The sequence below is a fragment of the Lepisosteus oculatus genome, chromosome 10 (genome assembly GCF_040954835.1).
Source record: "Lepisosteus oculatus isolate fLepOcu1 chromosome 10, fLepOcu1.hap2, whole genome shotgun sequence".
Lineage (NCBI taxonomy): Eukaryota > Metazoa > Chordata > Actinopteri > Semionotiformes > Lepisosteidae > Lepisosteus > Lepisosteus oculatus.
The window spans coordinates 15,654,267-15,670,757 of record NC_090705.1 but is presented as its reverse complement, the minus strand read 5'-3'; the positions used below and the strand labels follow the sequence as shown (position 1 = coordinate 15,670,757).

At 38.5% G+C, this 16,491-nt stretch overlaps 2 protein-coding genes across 3 annotated transcripts; one reads left to right on the top strand and one right to left on the bottom strand.

Annotated features, from left to right (window-relative positions):
• Nucleotides 1–378: 378 nt before the first annotated feature.
• On the bottom strand, nt 379–11,383 carry vps28 (VPS28 subunit of ESCRT-I). Its single transcript, XM_015357740.2, has 10 exons — nt 11,293–11,383; nt 10,706–10,769; nt 10,378–10,406; nt 10,183–10,220; nt 9,575–9,664; nt 8,418–8,523; nt 6,920–7,021; nt 4,769–4,822; nt 3,760–3,851; nt 379–3,071 (listed from the first exon to the last, which is right to left on the bottom strand). The coding sequence occupies exons 2-10, from the start codon at nt 10,740–10,742 to the stop codon at nt 2,951–2,953; spliced, it is 669 nt and encodes a 222-aa protein (XP_015213226.1). The 5' UTR covers nt 10,743–10,769; nt 11,293–11,383; the 3' UTR covers nt 379–2,950.
• Nucleotides 11,362–16,356, top strand: LOC102693899 (aurora kinase A- and ninein-interacting protein). Of its 2 annotated transcripts, none has more exons than XM_015357737.2 (4): nt 11,362–11,603; nt 12,328–12,493; nt 12,806–12,959; nt 13,223–16,356. In XM_015357737.2, exons 2-4 carry the CDS (start codon nt 12,410–12,412, stop codon nt 14,449–14,451), a joined length of 1,467 nt encoding a protein of 488 aa, XP_015213223.2. In that variant the 5' UTR covers nt 11,362–11,603; nt 12,328–12,409; the 3' UTR covers nt 14,452–16,356. The 2 variants fall into 2 exon arrangements, with proteins under 2 accessions (XP_015213223.2, XP_015213225.2); XM_015357739.2 differs by lacking the exon at nt 11,362–11,603 and adding an exon at nt 11,632–11,741.
• Nucleotides 16,357–16,491: the final 135 nt, after the last annotated feature.

Sequence of the window (16,491 nt, the reverse complement as noted above, 5' to 3'; positions counted from 1 at the left end):
TGAAGTTACGGATCTATCTATCTAATAACATAGGGATTTACATTTAATTACTTCAAAATCATAGGATTTTAAGAAACCTTTATTTTATAATCAAGGTATCCCAAACAGCCTTTACAAATAGGGATTTATTTTTCACAACACGAAGCCTGCAAAGACAATGAGTAAAAGAAGTGTAAAACCGACGTAGAATATTTCAAACAAGATCACAAAAAGCCACCAAAGCTTTTTTTCCCCAAGTGTCACAGTTGTGTTTCATGTAACAAAAATGCTTTTGGCAATGGAAGACAGCAAACAATCGGAAAATAGTTTTTAAATGTGTTCTAGGAATGTTAAAGTATGACCCTTTTACTGTTGGCACAGATTTCCCAAAATGAGGTGTGACCTTTTAGCCCTTTGGGGTTTATTATGGCAGTAAAAATCCTCACAAAACTGGATTTTATATAAAGTAAAACGTCCTGTCAATAGTAAATCACAAAGGAAAATACATTTCACATTAATAAAAAGTGCTCGTTTGAAAATAAAACTGCAAAGGAAACTGCAGTTGGAATTTTTCTTGATAAATTAAGGATTGAATTAACCTACAGAAAAAAGTAAAATAAAAAATGTCAAACTGTTCCTGAAATTGTTTTTATGAAAGATCTACTTATATTCAGCTGCAGCCAAATTTTGTCACCCTCTTTTTTATTTAACTGGGTTTACCAAAAAAGTATTGGGAAAAATTTCTAGAACATTGTTTCGTCCTAAAACATAGCATTAAATGTTCACAAGAATGTGTATCCCACAACAAGGTATAACACAACCAGTAATTTATCTTGTATGTACAGGGCAGTCACTTTGTAGATAAACTGGCATTGACTCAAATGACACCAAAGAAGTGTAACTGTTGGAAATAAAATACATTCACTACCTCAAGTCTAAAGTAGGCAAATTTATTAAGGAGTGTCATGCAGAATATTTATGAATTTTATTTACAAAGAAGAATAACCTACAGCATAAATAAATACACTAACAGAAAGACATAATTGAAAAATGTAAAACATTTCCAAGCACAATTCCTGTGGGTTAGGGATGCAATATTTCATAAGTATACCAAATGCAAATGGCCAACTTGGTCACACACTTTTGACTTGCAAGACTTAAAATTCAACTGATTCTGAAGAAATAATCCAAGAACGCTCGTCCGTTACAGAGAATGCCTTTTGATCTTTTGAAGCTTTAGAACAGTGCTAAAATGCACAGTAAGAGCCCATCAACATGCACAATGATAAGTAAGAAACCGCAAACCTGTGAAAATACTCGTCATGTCATGTTTCTGTCACTATTACCCACACCTAATGGCTGGTTCTGAATGTGTAAATGGTGTCGTGCAGAACATGATATTTTATAGTCAAACGAAAAATCCTTTGGTTTATCCTTATCTTCAGTGAACCAGGGTATTTTGCAGCAACAGAAAAAAAGGCTTCCCCTGAACTTCAATATGTCCTTCTAATTTCTTAACTCTTCATGCAAAAACATGTTCAGAGATGTACACAGGAGATCATATTTTTTATTTGAATCAGTAAAATGCTTCATTTTTACTGCATCCTATTCACAATTTGAATTTGTTTATACCCCAATAGAAATGTTTACACCTAAAACTAGATTTAGTAATCTTAACCAAGTATCAAATTAGTGATAAAGAGCTACTCCATAATTGAACATATGAAAAAATGTAATGTACTTTGAGTTTCAGAAAGTCGTCGTTTCCAAATACACTTATCAAAGACGATTTCAAAACATCTTTTGATGATCAATCTGCTTAGAGATGTACAAAAATCCAAAAATAGTTCTACTAAAAATATTCTTCTGAAAAGGACAATCACTAAGTTTCTAAAATGACCGATTCCTCCCTTGTTTTGATATGGCTGCAATTTATTTCCTTCTGATATTCACAACCATGAGTGAGCACTGAACAGAGACAAAAACTCCCAGTCCTTCATGTATCCACAAGCTTATCAGGGTCTACTCTACTTCTCAACAGAGCTGAAAACGTCACTGGCACAGTTAAAGACACTTGAGCTCCAACTAGCACAGAGATAATGTTGCTCCTCAGATATCCATCCATTTTCTAACTGCTTCTTCCAATTTAGGGTTGCAGGGAGCAGCAGAATGTCCCAGCAAGCAACTGGCGCAAGGCAGGGTACACTCTGGATGGGACACCAGTCCAGGGCAGACACACAAACACAGACATGCTCACATAATCATACCTTTGACCAATTTTCCCAGAAGCCAATTAACCTTCCAGTAGGTTTTTGGGCTATAGGAGGAAACTAGAGCATCCAGAGGAAACCCACACAAATACAGGGAGAACATATAAACTCCATGCAGATATCATCTCAGGCCCAGAATTGAACCCAAGGTTCCAGCAAAGTGAGGCAGCAATGCCAATCGCTACCTCCTCTGATCTCAAACAAGTGAATGCAGTTCCCTCATGCATACAAAATAATTATATTAACAAGAGTTAATATATATTGAAATACATAATGATTGGCTAAAAATACTGAACCTTCATAAAGGGAGAAGCTGGCTATGGTAAGATTTTAGGTTCCTACAAAATCAGTACCTCAGTGCTAACCTCGATACTGTTTTTAATGCATAGACATGTTTTGTGGGCAAATTTAAAAAGAACTCCTATTCTGCTTTTTTTCTGTACATCTCTATTTATAACCCTCACAATGCCCCACAGTGTCATCTTTCAGTTGAAAATTACCCTCAATGTGTAAGCCATTTGCTGTTCTTTGATACCAATAAACATGAAGACAACAAACTGCAAAATATTCAATTCACTGAAGCCAGGCACTTTTACGGAGAATAATGGGGCAATATGAGGGATGTCAGCTTTCAGCATCCTTCAGAATTCCTGGAAGGGAGGTGTCAGTAAATTCCAGGGAAAATAGGGTGGGGAAACAAATTAAGAGGAATGCAAGAAGCGGTTGAAGGCATTGTATGCTGACTCCAGGTCAAACAGCATCTGCCGAACTTGAGAGTCGTCCAGCTCGTCTGAGGCAGACATCCCACTAAGAGTGGTCAACCTGAAAAGACAAAGGAGATACTGCTTCATCAGGAGGTGGACTGAACTACAAAAGACCAGCCTCTTATGGAACTGCTTTTTGATCAATTATTCACATAAATCTCTTCAGGATCTCTTTAAATTCCTTCTGTGTAAAAGTACTCAACTCAAAACATGTAAATGTTATTACATTTTAAAGAAGCAGTCTTGTGAATACCCCTCTTTTAATGGAATATAAATATTGCTCTCCTCTTTGAGATTTGAGATTAGTTTTGCCAACTAATACCATTTACTTGCTAACTGTGCATGCAGGCCAAGCTGGAACGTTTCTGCAGCGAAATGTCTGCTGCACGACCTGTACTTATTCGCCTGTACATCGCATTACATTAGACTTTACAGTGCGAAAGTCATCGCAATTCGGATGTGCTCTTGCTCTCATCTGTGGAGAGACCAGTGGTTTGTGACCACAGTGGTGACCACACAGTACTTTCACAAAGGTCACGTTTTTGTGCTTAGTTCAAAATTTGGAAAGTTTTTCTAGACCGTCAATTAATTCATTTTGTCAGAGATTTGCTAACCAGTCTGAGAAATTAGGAGCGCAGTTCCGCTTTAACAAGGTTGCCATGTCTGCTCCATCCCTCTGATTGTACTGGCCATGGAGAAGCTTCATGTCCAGCCTTGGTATACTGTAGGTACATGAAGGAACGTACCACAGGTTGACTTTGTCCTTTGCCTCGAAGTCTGGGGGCACGTTGCTCATCCTGTTCATAGTCTCCATCAGCTCCCTCAGGTCTGGCTGGATCTGAGCAGGGACAGACAGAGGAGGCACTGAGAATCTGACCACAGCCTAGGGAAAAGGGCTGGACAGAGGCTGAAAACAGCGGGAAGAGTTTTGTACTGACAAACGAGGACTTGGTGAGAAGAAAAGAAGGCAAGAGATGACTGAAGTACTTTCAGCAAGTAGTCTTACATGAAACAACATGCAAGTTCACCAAAAAGTAGTATCTACTGAAAGCTTGTTTCTTGCTTGTCAACAGTGTTTGAACAATGCAATGATCAAAGGGGCTTTGTTTAACCAGCCTCATTCAGGAATTAAATTAAAGGTATGGGGAATAATTCCTTGTAAGTTTGTTGTCTGCTTGTTGACATTGTCATGCTATCTGTGTTATGTTGGAAAAAAAACATCAAGAGAGCTTAAAACAAGAATTAGTGAACTCAAAAGCATTATAAGAAATAAGAATGAGAAATGTCTGGCTACATTTTAATTCACATGGTCATAGTCTGTTCCTTATGGGAACAGATTATGGGCAATGAGGCAGTAAAAGCCCCACATAGGGGTGGAAATCACGACAAATTACTTTTACAAAGAGAAGCCTGGTGGATAGGTTTCTAGGGTACTATGACCCCACTGGGCCTGAATTACTTATTTTCTTTGTCTTTTCTATACGTTTACGACATATTATTCCAAATAACTGGTGTTGATTCAATGATTCAGTCACTTACATGGTTAAATGCTTAACTTTGATTTGCATGGCTGATAATGGTGATTAGAAAGGTCACCTGATTTGTAAGTTTATAAGTGGGGGGAAGAATGCCTTGTTACAAATGCACCCTGTAGAAATGGTGAAATTCATCCATGCTTATGATAAAAAGGAAAAAACAAGCTCTATCTGTTTCATCATTTTCAACAAAAAGCAGTCCCAAAATGCATTGCTTTACCTCATCCATGGCCCGAATCTCCAGCCTTAGCTTATCCATCACTGTGATGAAGAGCTGGAGAGGAACAGACAGCCTTAGGTTAGAGTCAGGAGAGATCAGCCAGGGCAAGACTGCCACCTACAGGGCAAGTACATGCCTGCCAAGTGGGTGACAAAACAGCTGGTCAGGTGCTTTGTAAGTTTGACCCCCCTCCTGTCCACAACACTCTGGGGAATGGGCCAAGAGTCCACTTTTTAAAAAGTTTTTTTTTTAAGGCAGTGTTTGGAATAGTACAATACCTTAGTTTTTTCAATGATTCATTTAGAGCAATTTCCATAGCAAGTGGACAGATTAGCAATTGCACTTAGCATTTTAATGACGATTTACATCCCGAAATATGGGACGTCTGGTGCAAACCGTGCGCTTAACACAAGTAAAAAGCAAACAGATTCTCGAACTGAAAACAAAATCTTGGCAATCTGTCCGCACTGGTGGAAACCTTACGATATAAGAATGGTTTACCAACCGTGAATAAGTAAAAATAAACATTTACCTAAATTAATACTTCTGCGGCTGTTTATTACCAGATTATTTTGTCAAATAATAATTATAAGTCAGAACTGAGAGCCATTCCAAACATTAACGACATCATATGAGTAGAGTTGGAGAGACCCACAAAAAGGTCTGGGTGTACCAGAAAAACAATAGTTTTCTGCTTTTCATAATATTGATAATGATCAATTTAATCGTGGAGTGTTTCTAATTTAATCAATGGTACATTTACACTGCATAAAGAAAGGGAAATTTCTATTCTTTGTTGTTTTTAAAGTTGGATTTTTTTACCATTTCAAATTATTACTACAATGGCCTCATATAAGCCAGAAAAGAGCAACCCCCAGAAATCCCCAGAAAATGTTGCACTTGCACATAAACTAAATTCGCGGCATTAACCTGAGACAGGATAATAAAAAAAAGGTATTAATTCTGCACACGCTGGTTCTACAAAAAGGAGCAGCTAGCATTGTCAGCACACAGCAGAACAAGGACAGTCACCTCCCACACAATCACTAAGATTCACGAAGTCAGTAAGTTTTATAAGTAATTACGAGTCCAGTAAACTCCTCAGAAAACCTACATGAAGCCTAATTATCTCAGAAGCCAAAATGTAATTCACACTTTGCCCTAAAACATGCAGGATGTGCATTAAATGGCAGAAACAATAACATTTGCATCAAAAAGAAATCACAAAACCTAAGTGTGAGTGAGAACTGAAAATGCCTCATGGAGCCAGTTGGGAACAATAGGGCCTTTCAGCTACACTGTGTCTGTTTTCTCCCAAAGGCCACCATAACTTCCCTGTGTCAGAATATGACGGTTTTCCTTCTCTAGGTATTGTAATGATGACATTAGAATTCTGAACGTTCACCCTTTCTTAAACAGCAGCAAACAACCAAAAAAAAAAGAAGTCTAATAAAGCCAGATATGATCAATTATAAAAATGCTTCACCACACAGTTAAATGGTTAAAGCTCTGAACAACACAGGCTTCACAAATAGCACACAGACTTCAAAGGAATGTATCAAATGTCTAGCACCATCTGCACAGTGTGAGGAGTCTGGTTCCAGCAACAGCAGGATCTGCGTTTAAGCTATTCAGCACTGTTGATGAAGTGTGCACATCGGAAAAGAAGATTATCCGCCTTTGAGCTCCAGTGCTGATTTGAGAAACTGCAGTAGACCAAAGAAACTATCTTCGGAGAAAAGCTCCTGTATTGCTTTTATTTGCAATCAACGCAATCTTACACAGTACACTGCGTCTGGACTGTTACCTTCTATACCATAGTTTTATTACCACAGCATGAAGACGAACTTCATTACAGTATTAAAACAGCTGGCTCATGAGTACTTCCTGACCTGACTCCCCAAAGAGCAAAGAGATTTGCGAAGCACAAACTGGAGTGTTGCTATCTGAACACGCATTTTTGAAACGAAGGTGCAGGAGTGGTCTTGCAATCAGCACCTCAAAACCAATGTCAGTTTGAGAATAAATTCAGACTAAAATCTGACAGTAAAACAAACCGCCCTGAAAATTCCTTGCTTTTCTGGCAGGTTGTATAATGCAGCACAGGTATAGCACTTCCATCTGAGGAAAGCTAGTTCATCTGGGACTTACTGAAACAATATCTGCAATGCATCGATTCAGGTTGCCCTTATCATCCTTGATGGTAATTGGTCGGTCCTCTTTAATTCTTTCCATGGCCAATGGGCAATCCAGCTGTACAATCAAAAACAGACATTTATCACTATAGACAATTTATTAGCTGAAGAAAAAACATCTTTCAGCGCCATTAGAAAACACAATCATCCCAACACTTTCTAGTATAAATTGAAATGAAATTTTGAATGAAATTTTCAAACAGATGGGTTTGATCCAAGTATTTAAATCCTTAAATGCACTGAATAGACTCCTGAGCATTGGGAGACACCAGTGGAAACTAAACGGAAGAGCATTTAAAACCGGTAACAGGAAGCACTTCTTTATACAAAGGGACGGGTCTGCTTGGAATAAACTAACTAGCCATGTTGTTGAAGCCAAAACTCTGGATTCTTTCATGAAACGGCTGCATCAGATCCTTCAATCGGTTTGATAAATACCAAACAGGCAGGATGACCCAAATGGTCTCCTCTTGTCTGTGCCCTTTGTTAACTCAACTCCAATTTGAAAACAACTGGGGCGCAGTAAGAAAATCATCACTTCAACAGACTGCAGAGTTCAAACTGCATGAGCGTTAAAATAGTTATGCAAGTGCCAATTGATTTCTAACAACATATAACACATTGATGATCAGATTTAAATTCCTAAATAAACAGGGGTTAACTTCCAGGGTTTTGATAAAAGCAAAATGAAAAGGAGTGGGTTCAAGTACACTTTAACCTACAAAATGATTTCTCTGGGCGGGGGGGAGGACACCCTTCATGTCCTTCATAATATTAAATAATGCTTTCTCATATTTTATTGCTTCCTGGGTGTCCCAGCTACAATTTCCCCTAAGCATATCATTTCTTCATGTCTCATCCGAGACTGGGACACTTATATATGACCACCATGATACACTCACACAGGATGTTATCTGAAGTAAAATATAATCACAGGAATGTGTTTATAAAAACAAATCAACAAACGGGCTGAGTAGGGGTGTGGTAATCAGCACAGCCCTGCCTGGAGTGTTTATGCCTTACACACCAATAATTATTCCAGAAAAACAGTAGTTTGTCTCACTAAAGATAATTTTCAAAGAAAATGAGAAAATATCCCATTTTGAACCACAGCAGTCCCCGTCACACTTTCCAGCTTTGGAAGTGTGGTGTATGAATACACAAACCCCGCTATGCTGTACCTATGAGAAAATATCCCATTTTGAACCACACCAGTCCCTGTCACACTTTCCAGCTTTGGAAGTGTGGTGTATGAATACACAAACCCCGCTATGCTGTACCTATTGATGTTGTATATGTGCCAGAGGAGAAGAGAATTTTCTGATGCCTTTACATAACCAGGTTTAAAAGAACAAAATACTAACTTGTAATGGCCTCTGTCCAAAGTCAAACCAACAAATGCACCCTAAAAAGCATAATCCGCAGAAGAACTTGGTGCTCTCTTTGTCTCTTACCCTGTACTTCCTGCAGAAATCATCAATGGAGCCCACGTCTGACCCCTGGACTTGTTTGAAAGCAGCCTTGTACTGGACCAGCAGTCTGGAGCAAGCCGCTGTGTACCTGAAGACACACATTCGTCACTCTTATCAGTATCTGGCCATCACCCGTTAATGCAGTCTTCCCTCCTGACATACAGTTTCTTCATGTCAGGCTCTTTGATCTCCTCAAGATGACGACTAAGTTAATTAATCTATTTTGAACTATTTCTGTTATTTGACGGAAGAGTTGGTGTTAGGTATAGTTGGTGCTGAAGTGAAAGTTTATTTATATTGGTTTCCAATGACTCTCCAATTAAATAAATTTTCTTTAAAACACTTTCATAAATGCTCGATTCTCCTCAAGCTCTGTCGCATATATCTTGGGTGAAAAGTATGTTATGCAATCTCAGAACTGGATTTCTTTTGTCAATGTTCCATTTAAGATGTTTTCCAAGATAATTTTTATTGCCTTTTTTGGTATTCTGATGTGATACCAGTGCAGTTCTATTCTGCATGTAGCTGCAAGAGAATTTAGTACACGAACCTGACTTCACTTTCAAAGACACTCAAATTCCTCATGTGAAATGAACTGAACGTAAACCGGAAAACAGAGTTTGATCACAAATGAACTCCAACGAAAAGCAAAGTCAGTGTGGAAGTGCCTTTCAGGCTCATTAACTTGGATCTTTGAAGAAGTACACCGTGGAGATAATTTGTTCATAAAGCGTCAAGCAGGGCCGATGGAGAAAATATACCCATCACTGCACAGAGAGCGCAGGTTGAGCTCTGTGATCACTGGTTCGACTCTGCATCATTTCATTGGCCGACTGTGACCGGGGATTCCCAAGATGCACAGCACAATTGGGTCAGGATCTAAAGAAGCCTAACTGGCTATTCTAAATTGGGAGGGTCAGAACCAAAGAAAACTGAACATGTTAAATAAAAAACTCAAAGCAAACGTCCAGCCAAGAAGGACCGAAGGGGATGTCCACTGTTATCCACTGAAAATAATTCAGCAATGGAATATATCAGCTGCATATAGCTTAATCGAATATGAAAAAAACACAGTAATAAAGACTTGGCTCTGAGATGCTAAACGACAGAGTGTTTTTAACACTGCTGCATAAACTTACTCATTTGGAGACACACAGTCCTTAATGTAAGCCTTCTCAAGAGCTTGAAGAGTCTTCACTACCGCAAAAAGCTCAGCCATGTTATCGTACCTTAAAGTGCACAAAAGAAACATATCAAGAAAACTGTAGTAAATTAAGTTTTTTAGAAAGTTCCATTCACAAAACATTTCTTAATAGAAATGACAAATTTGCACTGAGATTTTATTCCTGTTATAAACAATGCAGCAGTATAATTTATATAATATCTACACGATAAGCTGTCCTTCTCTTCAGTCAGACTTATGCATGTTGTTCACTTACAAATCATTGGCATTTCAGAAGATTTAAGATAAAGCACTACATTACTCTGTTATTGTTTTCTATTAGGGGGGTTTTGAGCAGGCACATAAAGCCAAGACTGGAAATTAAGGCTTATATATAATGAAAATGATCTCATGTCTCAGACTCCAGTGGTTTCTTTTGTGAAATTACAGACTTCTTAAAGTAGTAGTCTGACCTAATGCCGGAAAACCAAAACAAAGTTCAGCATCACTGATTATTTTCACAAGTATACAAGGAGCTATCTTGCTCAATTACATCAGGAGATTGTGCCTAATAACAGAACTTACTTTTCCCGCTCCCTGGCATTTTTGTACAACTTGACTTCCTGTGTTAGGGAAAAAAATATTTAATTTTTTAAAAGAAATTTGATTACAGCACATAGAACTTTAACAATCACATTCCATTTGCACGCACAACATAAACACACAATATATAGTGCTTCCAGATATATTGCACATATAAACACAAAAAGAGAGACTTACCTCATATAATTCTGGTTTATTAGCTGGGGCTGTAGAAAAAAGAGCAGGCAGGTTATTTCTGAGTAAAAGCTTAATAAGATCGAGCTAAAACTTTAACTACAGGCAAGATTTTCACAAACAAATGTTTCAATCTGGCCTTGGAACCAGGTGGAAACTGTATGAGGACATATCCCAGGTACATTTCTTTATACATTTTTGTGCGCAAATATATTACTATTTTCAATGTTGTTAAAAAAAGAAATAAAATTGCACTAAACAATTCAATGACATAGTGATTTTCTGTGAGCGTGTCTTTTTATTGTGATCTGTGCTACACGCCGACTCTCACCTCCGGAGCCTCCACTGGCCGAGATCCTGTGAAACATGGTGACGGATTTGTATCTCGCAGTATTCTGTAACAAACAGTATGTCCGGTTACAAATTCTGGCCAGGAAAAGGCATTATTTGTAATAAAGGAGTTGTTGTTGTTTTTGAAAATGAGAATATTATTTTCTTATTTTACAATATCCAGGGAATAACTGCTTGTCTCCTAAAATAGACAGCAGGCTAAAACAGCGAACGTGTATCTTCGAGCAGAATTCGGCCTGTACAAATCCCTTTGGTATGGTAGTTACAAATTACAAACTACAAATTACAAGTTACAAACTGTAGCAGCAGAATGTAATGGACCCGACATTAATTTGTGTATGATTTTCTTAAAAGACATTTAAGTCGAAACCTAATAAATCATTTCCCTTCTTGACGGCAAACGAATGCCCCTTAGCGCATGCATTTACAGCCATTTTTTAAATGTCAAAACAGTCTATCACTTCAACAAATACACACATGCATTTCAAAAACCGAAAAGATCAAAAGATCATACGCTTTTAAGTATTTACAATGACAATTAAAAGAAATGTAAAAAATAGACCATACTTCCTGCTCACCACTCTTGAGTCCCACTGACGTCACCACAACAAACCCTGGTCGGGTGATCGACGTCTCTCTTCCACTCTTTGCGTTGTCCAAATACTGCCAGTATTTTATTCAACAGGAGTTAAAAAAAGGGTAGGAGAAACGCGTATACAGAAAAGAAAAATTGAAACATTAAAGTAAATCTCTAGAATGCAATTAAATGTACACTTCATACCCTGTATAGTTATTTATACAGGCAAGATATAGACACCTATACACAGAATAAGACAAAAGACCCAACTTTAAAAACAAGCGGGAAGGGTTTTGAGCAGGTTTGTATTAATCCTTTCCATTTTTTAGTAACTTAATTTTTCCTAATACTGGAACAGTGCGTGCTTTTTCAACAAATCTCTGTGGACAGAAACTGACTTGGTGTTTGAAGTCGTCGTTAAATCATTGAAAGACGAACGGTAAACTTTTACGCGAGCGATAGCAATAGCGTTTGTTAGTTGAGCTAACAGAGCATGTGCTGGTGTACCGAAATTCTTTTATTTATGTATTTTTTTTGTTTTTAACAACCGTGACTAAGTAATTTTCTAGTCGTTTTCATTGTCATTTTATCTATGCAGCGCCTTTAACGTGCAGTTACTTAAGTTATGTTTAATTCTTTACTCAGAGCATGCTAGCTTACTTAGTACATGAATCATTTGTACGAGTAATTAAAATGCATGTTTTCAACACAAGTGGTTTCCCGTAATACAGTTTTGTTACTTAGTTATACGTTTTTAATGAAAAAATGGAAGTGCTCACTGATGTCTGTTATCAAATTTAGGCACGATTTAGGATTGACTGCAAGCAGACTGTTCGTCATTGTGGGGGAGTTAGTTTTATTGTTACTGTTCTAGTTGACATATTTTTGTCAAATAAGTAGTTTTGAGTTGGTTTAGGGTGGTATGGTAGCGCAGTTGGGTAATGTAAGGCAATTCCCATTTCTGAACTGGTTTGAGTTTCACAAACGTCGAGTTCTCTCTCATTTTTCTCTCTTATTTTCTGCAGACGTTTCCGGGAGTGAGTTTATTGTGCCGTTGGTCATGCTGAAGGTGACAGCCCGTGTGTTGGGAAATCTCTAACAAGAGTCATGAAGAAGAGAAAGTCATCCAGCCCCGTGACGGAGGAATGTGGTGTCTGGCTGGACACGGCGGAGATGAAGAAGAAAAAACAGGTACTGGGTCCTCTGTAAAGTTAAATACGCACCGCCCTCGTGGTCTCATTGAAATGGAAGAATTCAGGAGGCATATATTTTAATTTGCTTTTTATTTTGGTGCATTGTAAAAAAGCAAGCCATTAAGCTTGTTTACTGAAGAAGACTAAGATTTTTAAAACGTCTTACGGGTTTTGAGATACTCGTATCATGATGAAGAGTATCTTTGGGTATATCATGTTTAAGGTTATTTATGCGTATTTATAGATAATCGTCTATAACTGATGGCTGTAGAATTCAATCAGAACAATAACTGTCTGTTTTTCTTTCTAGCCAAATCTGACTCGCCCCATTTACAAGGCACTGAACCCCTTTGCAGGAGGTGGCTACAACATAAACCTGTCTCTCAGCTTTACACAGACCAAACATCCATTGCCTGTCACAAAACAGACCACCATCTCGTCCTTCTTTGCTCCACGGCGCACAGGTACTGTAATTTTTTACTTTTGCAAATGATCCTTTTAATATTTCTGTAATTTTAAACTGCAGATTTCTCACACTTCATTCAATAAATAAAGTAATTGTTACACTCTGATGAACACTATTTAATTATAAAATTGAAACTGTATCAGACTGTCTCAGACTCTACTGGCTTTAGGCTTTATTCAATGTATTGGTCTATTGAGGTGCTCCATTAGAACTTGCATTAGGATTACTTTTTAAACTGTCTTACTTGTTTTTAACTTCCAGATGATAAAAACAGTATGGCCTCTGACGCAGGTCCTGATCGTCCAGGCTTTCCTTCAGCACTATGGTCCGAATCTAAAGCAAGAGAAGAGAAATGGAAACTTTGCCTCGATGAGCCCCAGGAATATCATCACTGCTCTGCTTTTGCTGATTCAGTGGGGCTGAAAGAGGATCCCAACAGCTCTGTTCCTCAGGTCACTGAATTTGACACGTCAAGGCATGAAGACGATAAACATGGCCATTACGAGTACAGTCGGAGAAATGAGAATAATTGCAGTCTCGCTCGCGATTGTGCTCCAGATATGACAAGCCTTGCATTCCTTTCAGATGGGGAGAGTCAATCTGATAGTTTGGAGCCTCTCCAAGACCCCTTGGATAAGGGCAGTCTAGGTTCAGTGGATTGCACCATGTCAGAAGTGTCACGTGCTTCTGAGCATCACAAATCTGTCAATCCAGGTAAGTATGACTTCCAGGCAGAGTGTGCTGAACGTTCAGAAATTTGGAGTGGGGCCATAGAGGAGGCCCTGACTTGGCAGCATGCGTTCACACAGGATTCTCAGGGGAATCGAGTTATTGCGCGTTGTGAGGCGCCTCAGCCACCCACCAAGAAGCGTCCCCAAGGAAGTGATGAAAGCCACGACTGGTTGAATGGAGAGGCAGCGAGTCTCAACTCGGAGACGTTTTGTAGGAAACTATTGACTCGGGAGGGTTGCACGTCTACACAGAAGAGACCTGACAGTTACTCCGTAGCTCCAAAAATGTCTCAACCTGAGTTCCAGGTGAGCTGGGAGGAGTCTTTGGCTTTGGACAAGGAGAACATTTGCTCATCTTCTTGTTTTGGATCTCCAAAACGGCAGAACACCACTCGGGGAAGGTCACCTCTTAAGGACAGATTGTTCAGTTCTGCTGGTATGAATGGGGACCTGGAGAAAGAGTTAGTGTCATCTCCAAAAAGGGCCCGCATGGCCAAGAGTCAGTTCAGTACTCAGGCAATGCTGTTTACTCAGGATTCCCAGGGAAACAGAGTTATAGCTCATCGCGGGTGCCCGCGTAGGATGGGGAGAAGTCCCCTGAAAGACCGAACCAGCTGGACCCAGAGAGGGTGGGAGAGTCCGGCGAAGATCTCTCGTCCGTGGCTGAGAGAGGACAGCCGGAGCAGCCTGGATTCGGACTCTGAGGCAGAACTCTTATTCACGCAGGACTCCCAGGGAAACATGGTCATTAAGCACTGAACCTAAATCTTTTCAAAGGTACAAATCGCAAGTCTACCTGTATGTGACAGTCATTTGATCTCTTCTGCCGCTTAGGCACCTGTGGTTTTTCGAATGTTTGCTCAAAGGATTTTTGGAGGTGCAGTAATTTTGGGCAAATTCTTTATGCATTACATGCTAAATTCTTATTAATACAATTTTCGAACTGAAAATTCCTAATTTACGTTTTACACAGAATAAAAATGTGGTGGTGAAATCTGGACATGTTGTAATTTTTATTCTTTATTCAAATAACCAGTTATTCATTTACTCTTATGTTTAATGTTTTGAGGTTTTGGAATTTACTGGTACGCACTTGCTTTAAAATGGGAGATTGAATCTCGGGACCAGTGCCCATATTTTAAAGTTTTGTAAATCTGGGATTTATTCATTGCTTTCATCACTGATACATCCTGGTCCCAGCCTTTTTTCTAATGTAAAATTACTGTTAAATTCTGACTCCAGCATCAAGTGAGAATTAACCGAGTTCAGCTGGTGGTGTAAGTACCTTGATTGTAAATTGGATTAACTGGGATGCTTACAACAGATTATTGTCATTGACTAAGTTATCTGTGTTTTCTCACTTTTGTCAGTTGTCAGAACAGCATTTGCAGCAATGTTAATTGAAGTCATTTTCAGATGTATTTTTTTCAAAACATTTAAGTTTGTTTTCAAAACATTTAGGTTTGAAAAATATTACGAAAGTGTGTCGATTTTCTGAGAAGGATGATGCAGATTTTATACTGCTCTTTGGAATTTTATTTCATTCAGTTCATTTCATAAAATGTTTTAGTAACAGTCAGTACTGAATGTTATTGTCCTGCAGTTTTAATGAATTACATGCTTGAAATGGTGGTAATTGTAAAAAAAAAAAGTGACTTTTTTTTTACTTTAGTTTCACTAAAGCGTCATGCATTTTGCAATACATTTCTGTGCTCTTCACAGTAAAGAGCTGCTTTTCAGTCATTAATTCTGTCAAATGTTACCTTCCTGTAGCACAGAGAATATATAACCTATTCTGTGAAGGGTTTCAGTGTTTGGAACTCGAAAATGGCTGGGTATTGTTTTAGCTAATTTGGGGCTGTAATACTGTGCATTTACTGTAGTTTTTATACTTGGTTTACTCTTACATCTTCCTGCAACAGAACAAGGTGACTTGACTGTCTTTCAAAAAACATTTTTTTGCAGAACTTACTATGTACAGTAGCTAATGAGAATTGATTTATTCCACTGCTGTGCCGTATACAGCCCAGAAAATGGTACACAGTTGCAGTGCAAGTGTCTGCATTTCTTCACCTTTCTAAGCAAAGGTAAAAAAAAATGGTCCTTCCTTAAATTACGGGTGCTATTACACTATTAATTTCTGTGTGTTGTAAACAGAGGCTTATTAGGAAATATCCCCACATGGCCTACGGATGTCACTATTGCTCCATATTTTCTTACAGCTAAACCTTTTAATGGCCAATGCATTCAGCATGGTGCCAAATATTAGCATTGCTACTGCAATATCAATTTCCATAAACTCACCATTTCTCTGTTGTGCTTGCACTTTTACTTATAAAACTGTTTGGAAATATTTTTGTTTTCCGGTAGCTCTTGAAAAAGCTGATCGCATTGCTTTTGCTCCATGTCGGAAGGGGCAGATGGCTGTTTTTTCCCGACTTGTGCAGGTATACAGCAAAACACGCAGTGAACTTGTATCGGGCCTCTGGATATCTGGTTTTATTAGGTCCTTGGCCTCTAAGGTAGTGTATTTGTAATAAGGGAGGTAGAGACTTTTTAATTAGACTGCTACAGAATGAAAAGACACCATGCCTGCTATGTTGACAGTAATGCCATTCAATGCTTCATTTATGCTAAACCTGTGATTAAAGGCCTGGCCCTGAATGCGTTTATTCTCTTGATAGGAGTGGTTTTCTTTATGATTAGAATGGCCAGTAATACTTTTCTCAGAGAAACATGCTTTCCTGCTGAAAGCCAAAACGCAAAATCTCAGAAACAAGCTGTCAGAAGTGGAATCGT

Coding starts and splice junctions, on each gene's coding strand:
- vps28 (XM_015357740.2), bottom strand. CDS start 10,742: ATGTTTCACAGGATCTCGGCCAGTGGAGGCTCCGGAG. Junction 10,407..10,705: donor GGCCAGTGGAGGCTCCGGAG/GTGAGAGTCGGC, acceptor TTTTTTCTACAG/CCCCAGCTAATAAACCAGAA. Junction 3,852..4,768: donor AGATTCGGGCCATGGATGAG/GTAAAGCAATGC, acceptor GTCCCTGCTCAG/ATCCAGCCAGACCTGAGGGA.
- LOC102693899 (XM_015357737.2), top strand. CDS start 12,410: ATGAAGAAGAGAAAGTCATCCAGCCCCGTGACGGAGGAATGTGGTGTC. Junction 12,494..12,805: donor AGATGAAGAAGAAAAAACAG/GTACTGGGTCCT, acceptor TTTTCTTTCTAG/CCAAATCTGACTCGCCCCAT. Junction 12,960..13,222: donor CTTTGCTCCACGGCGCACAG/GTACTGTAATTT, acceptor TTTAACTTCCAG/ATGATAAAAACAGTATGGCC.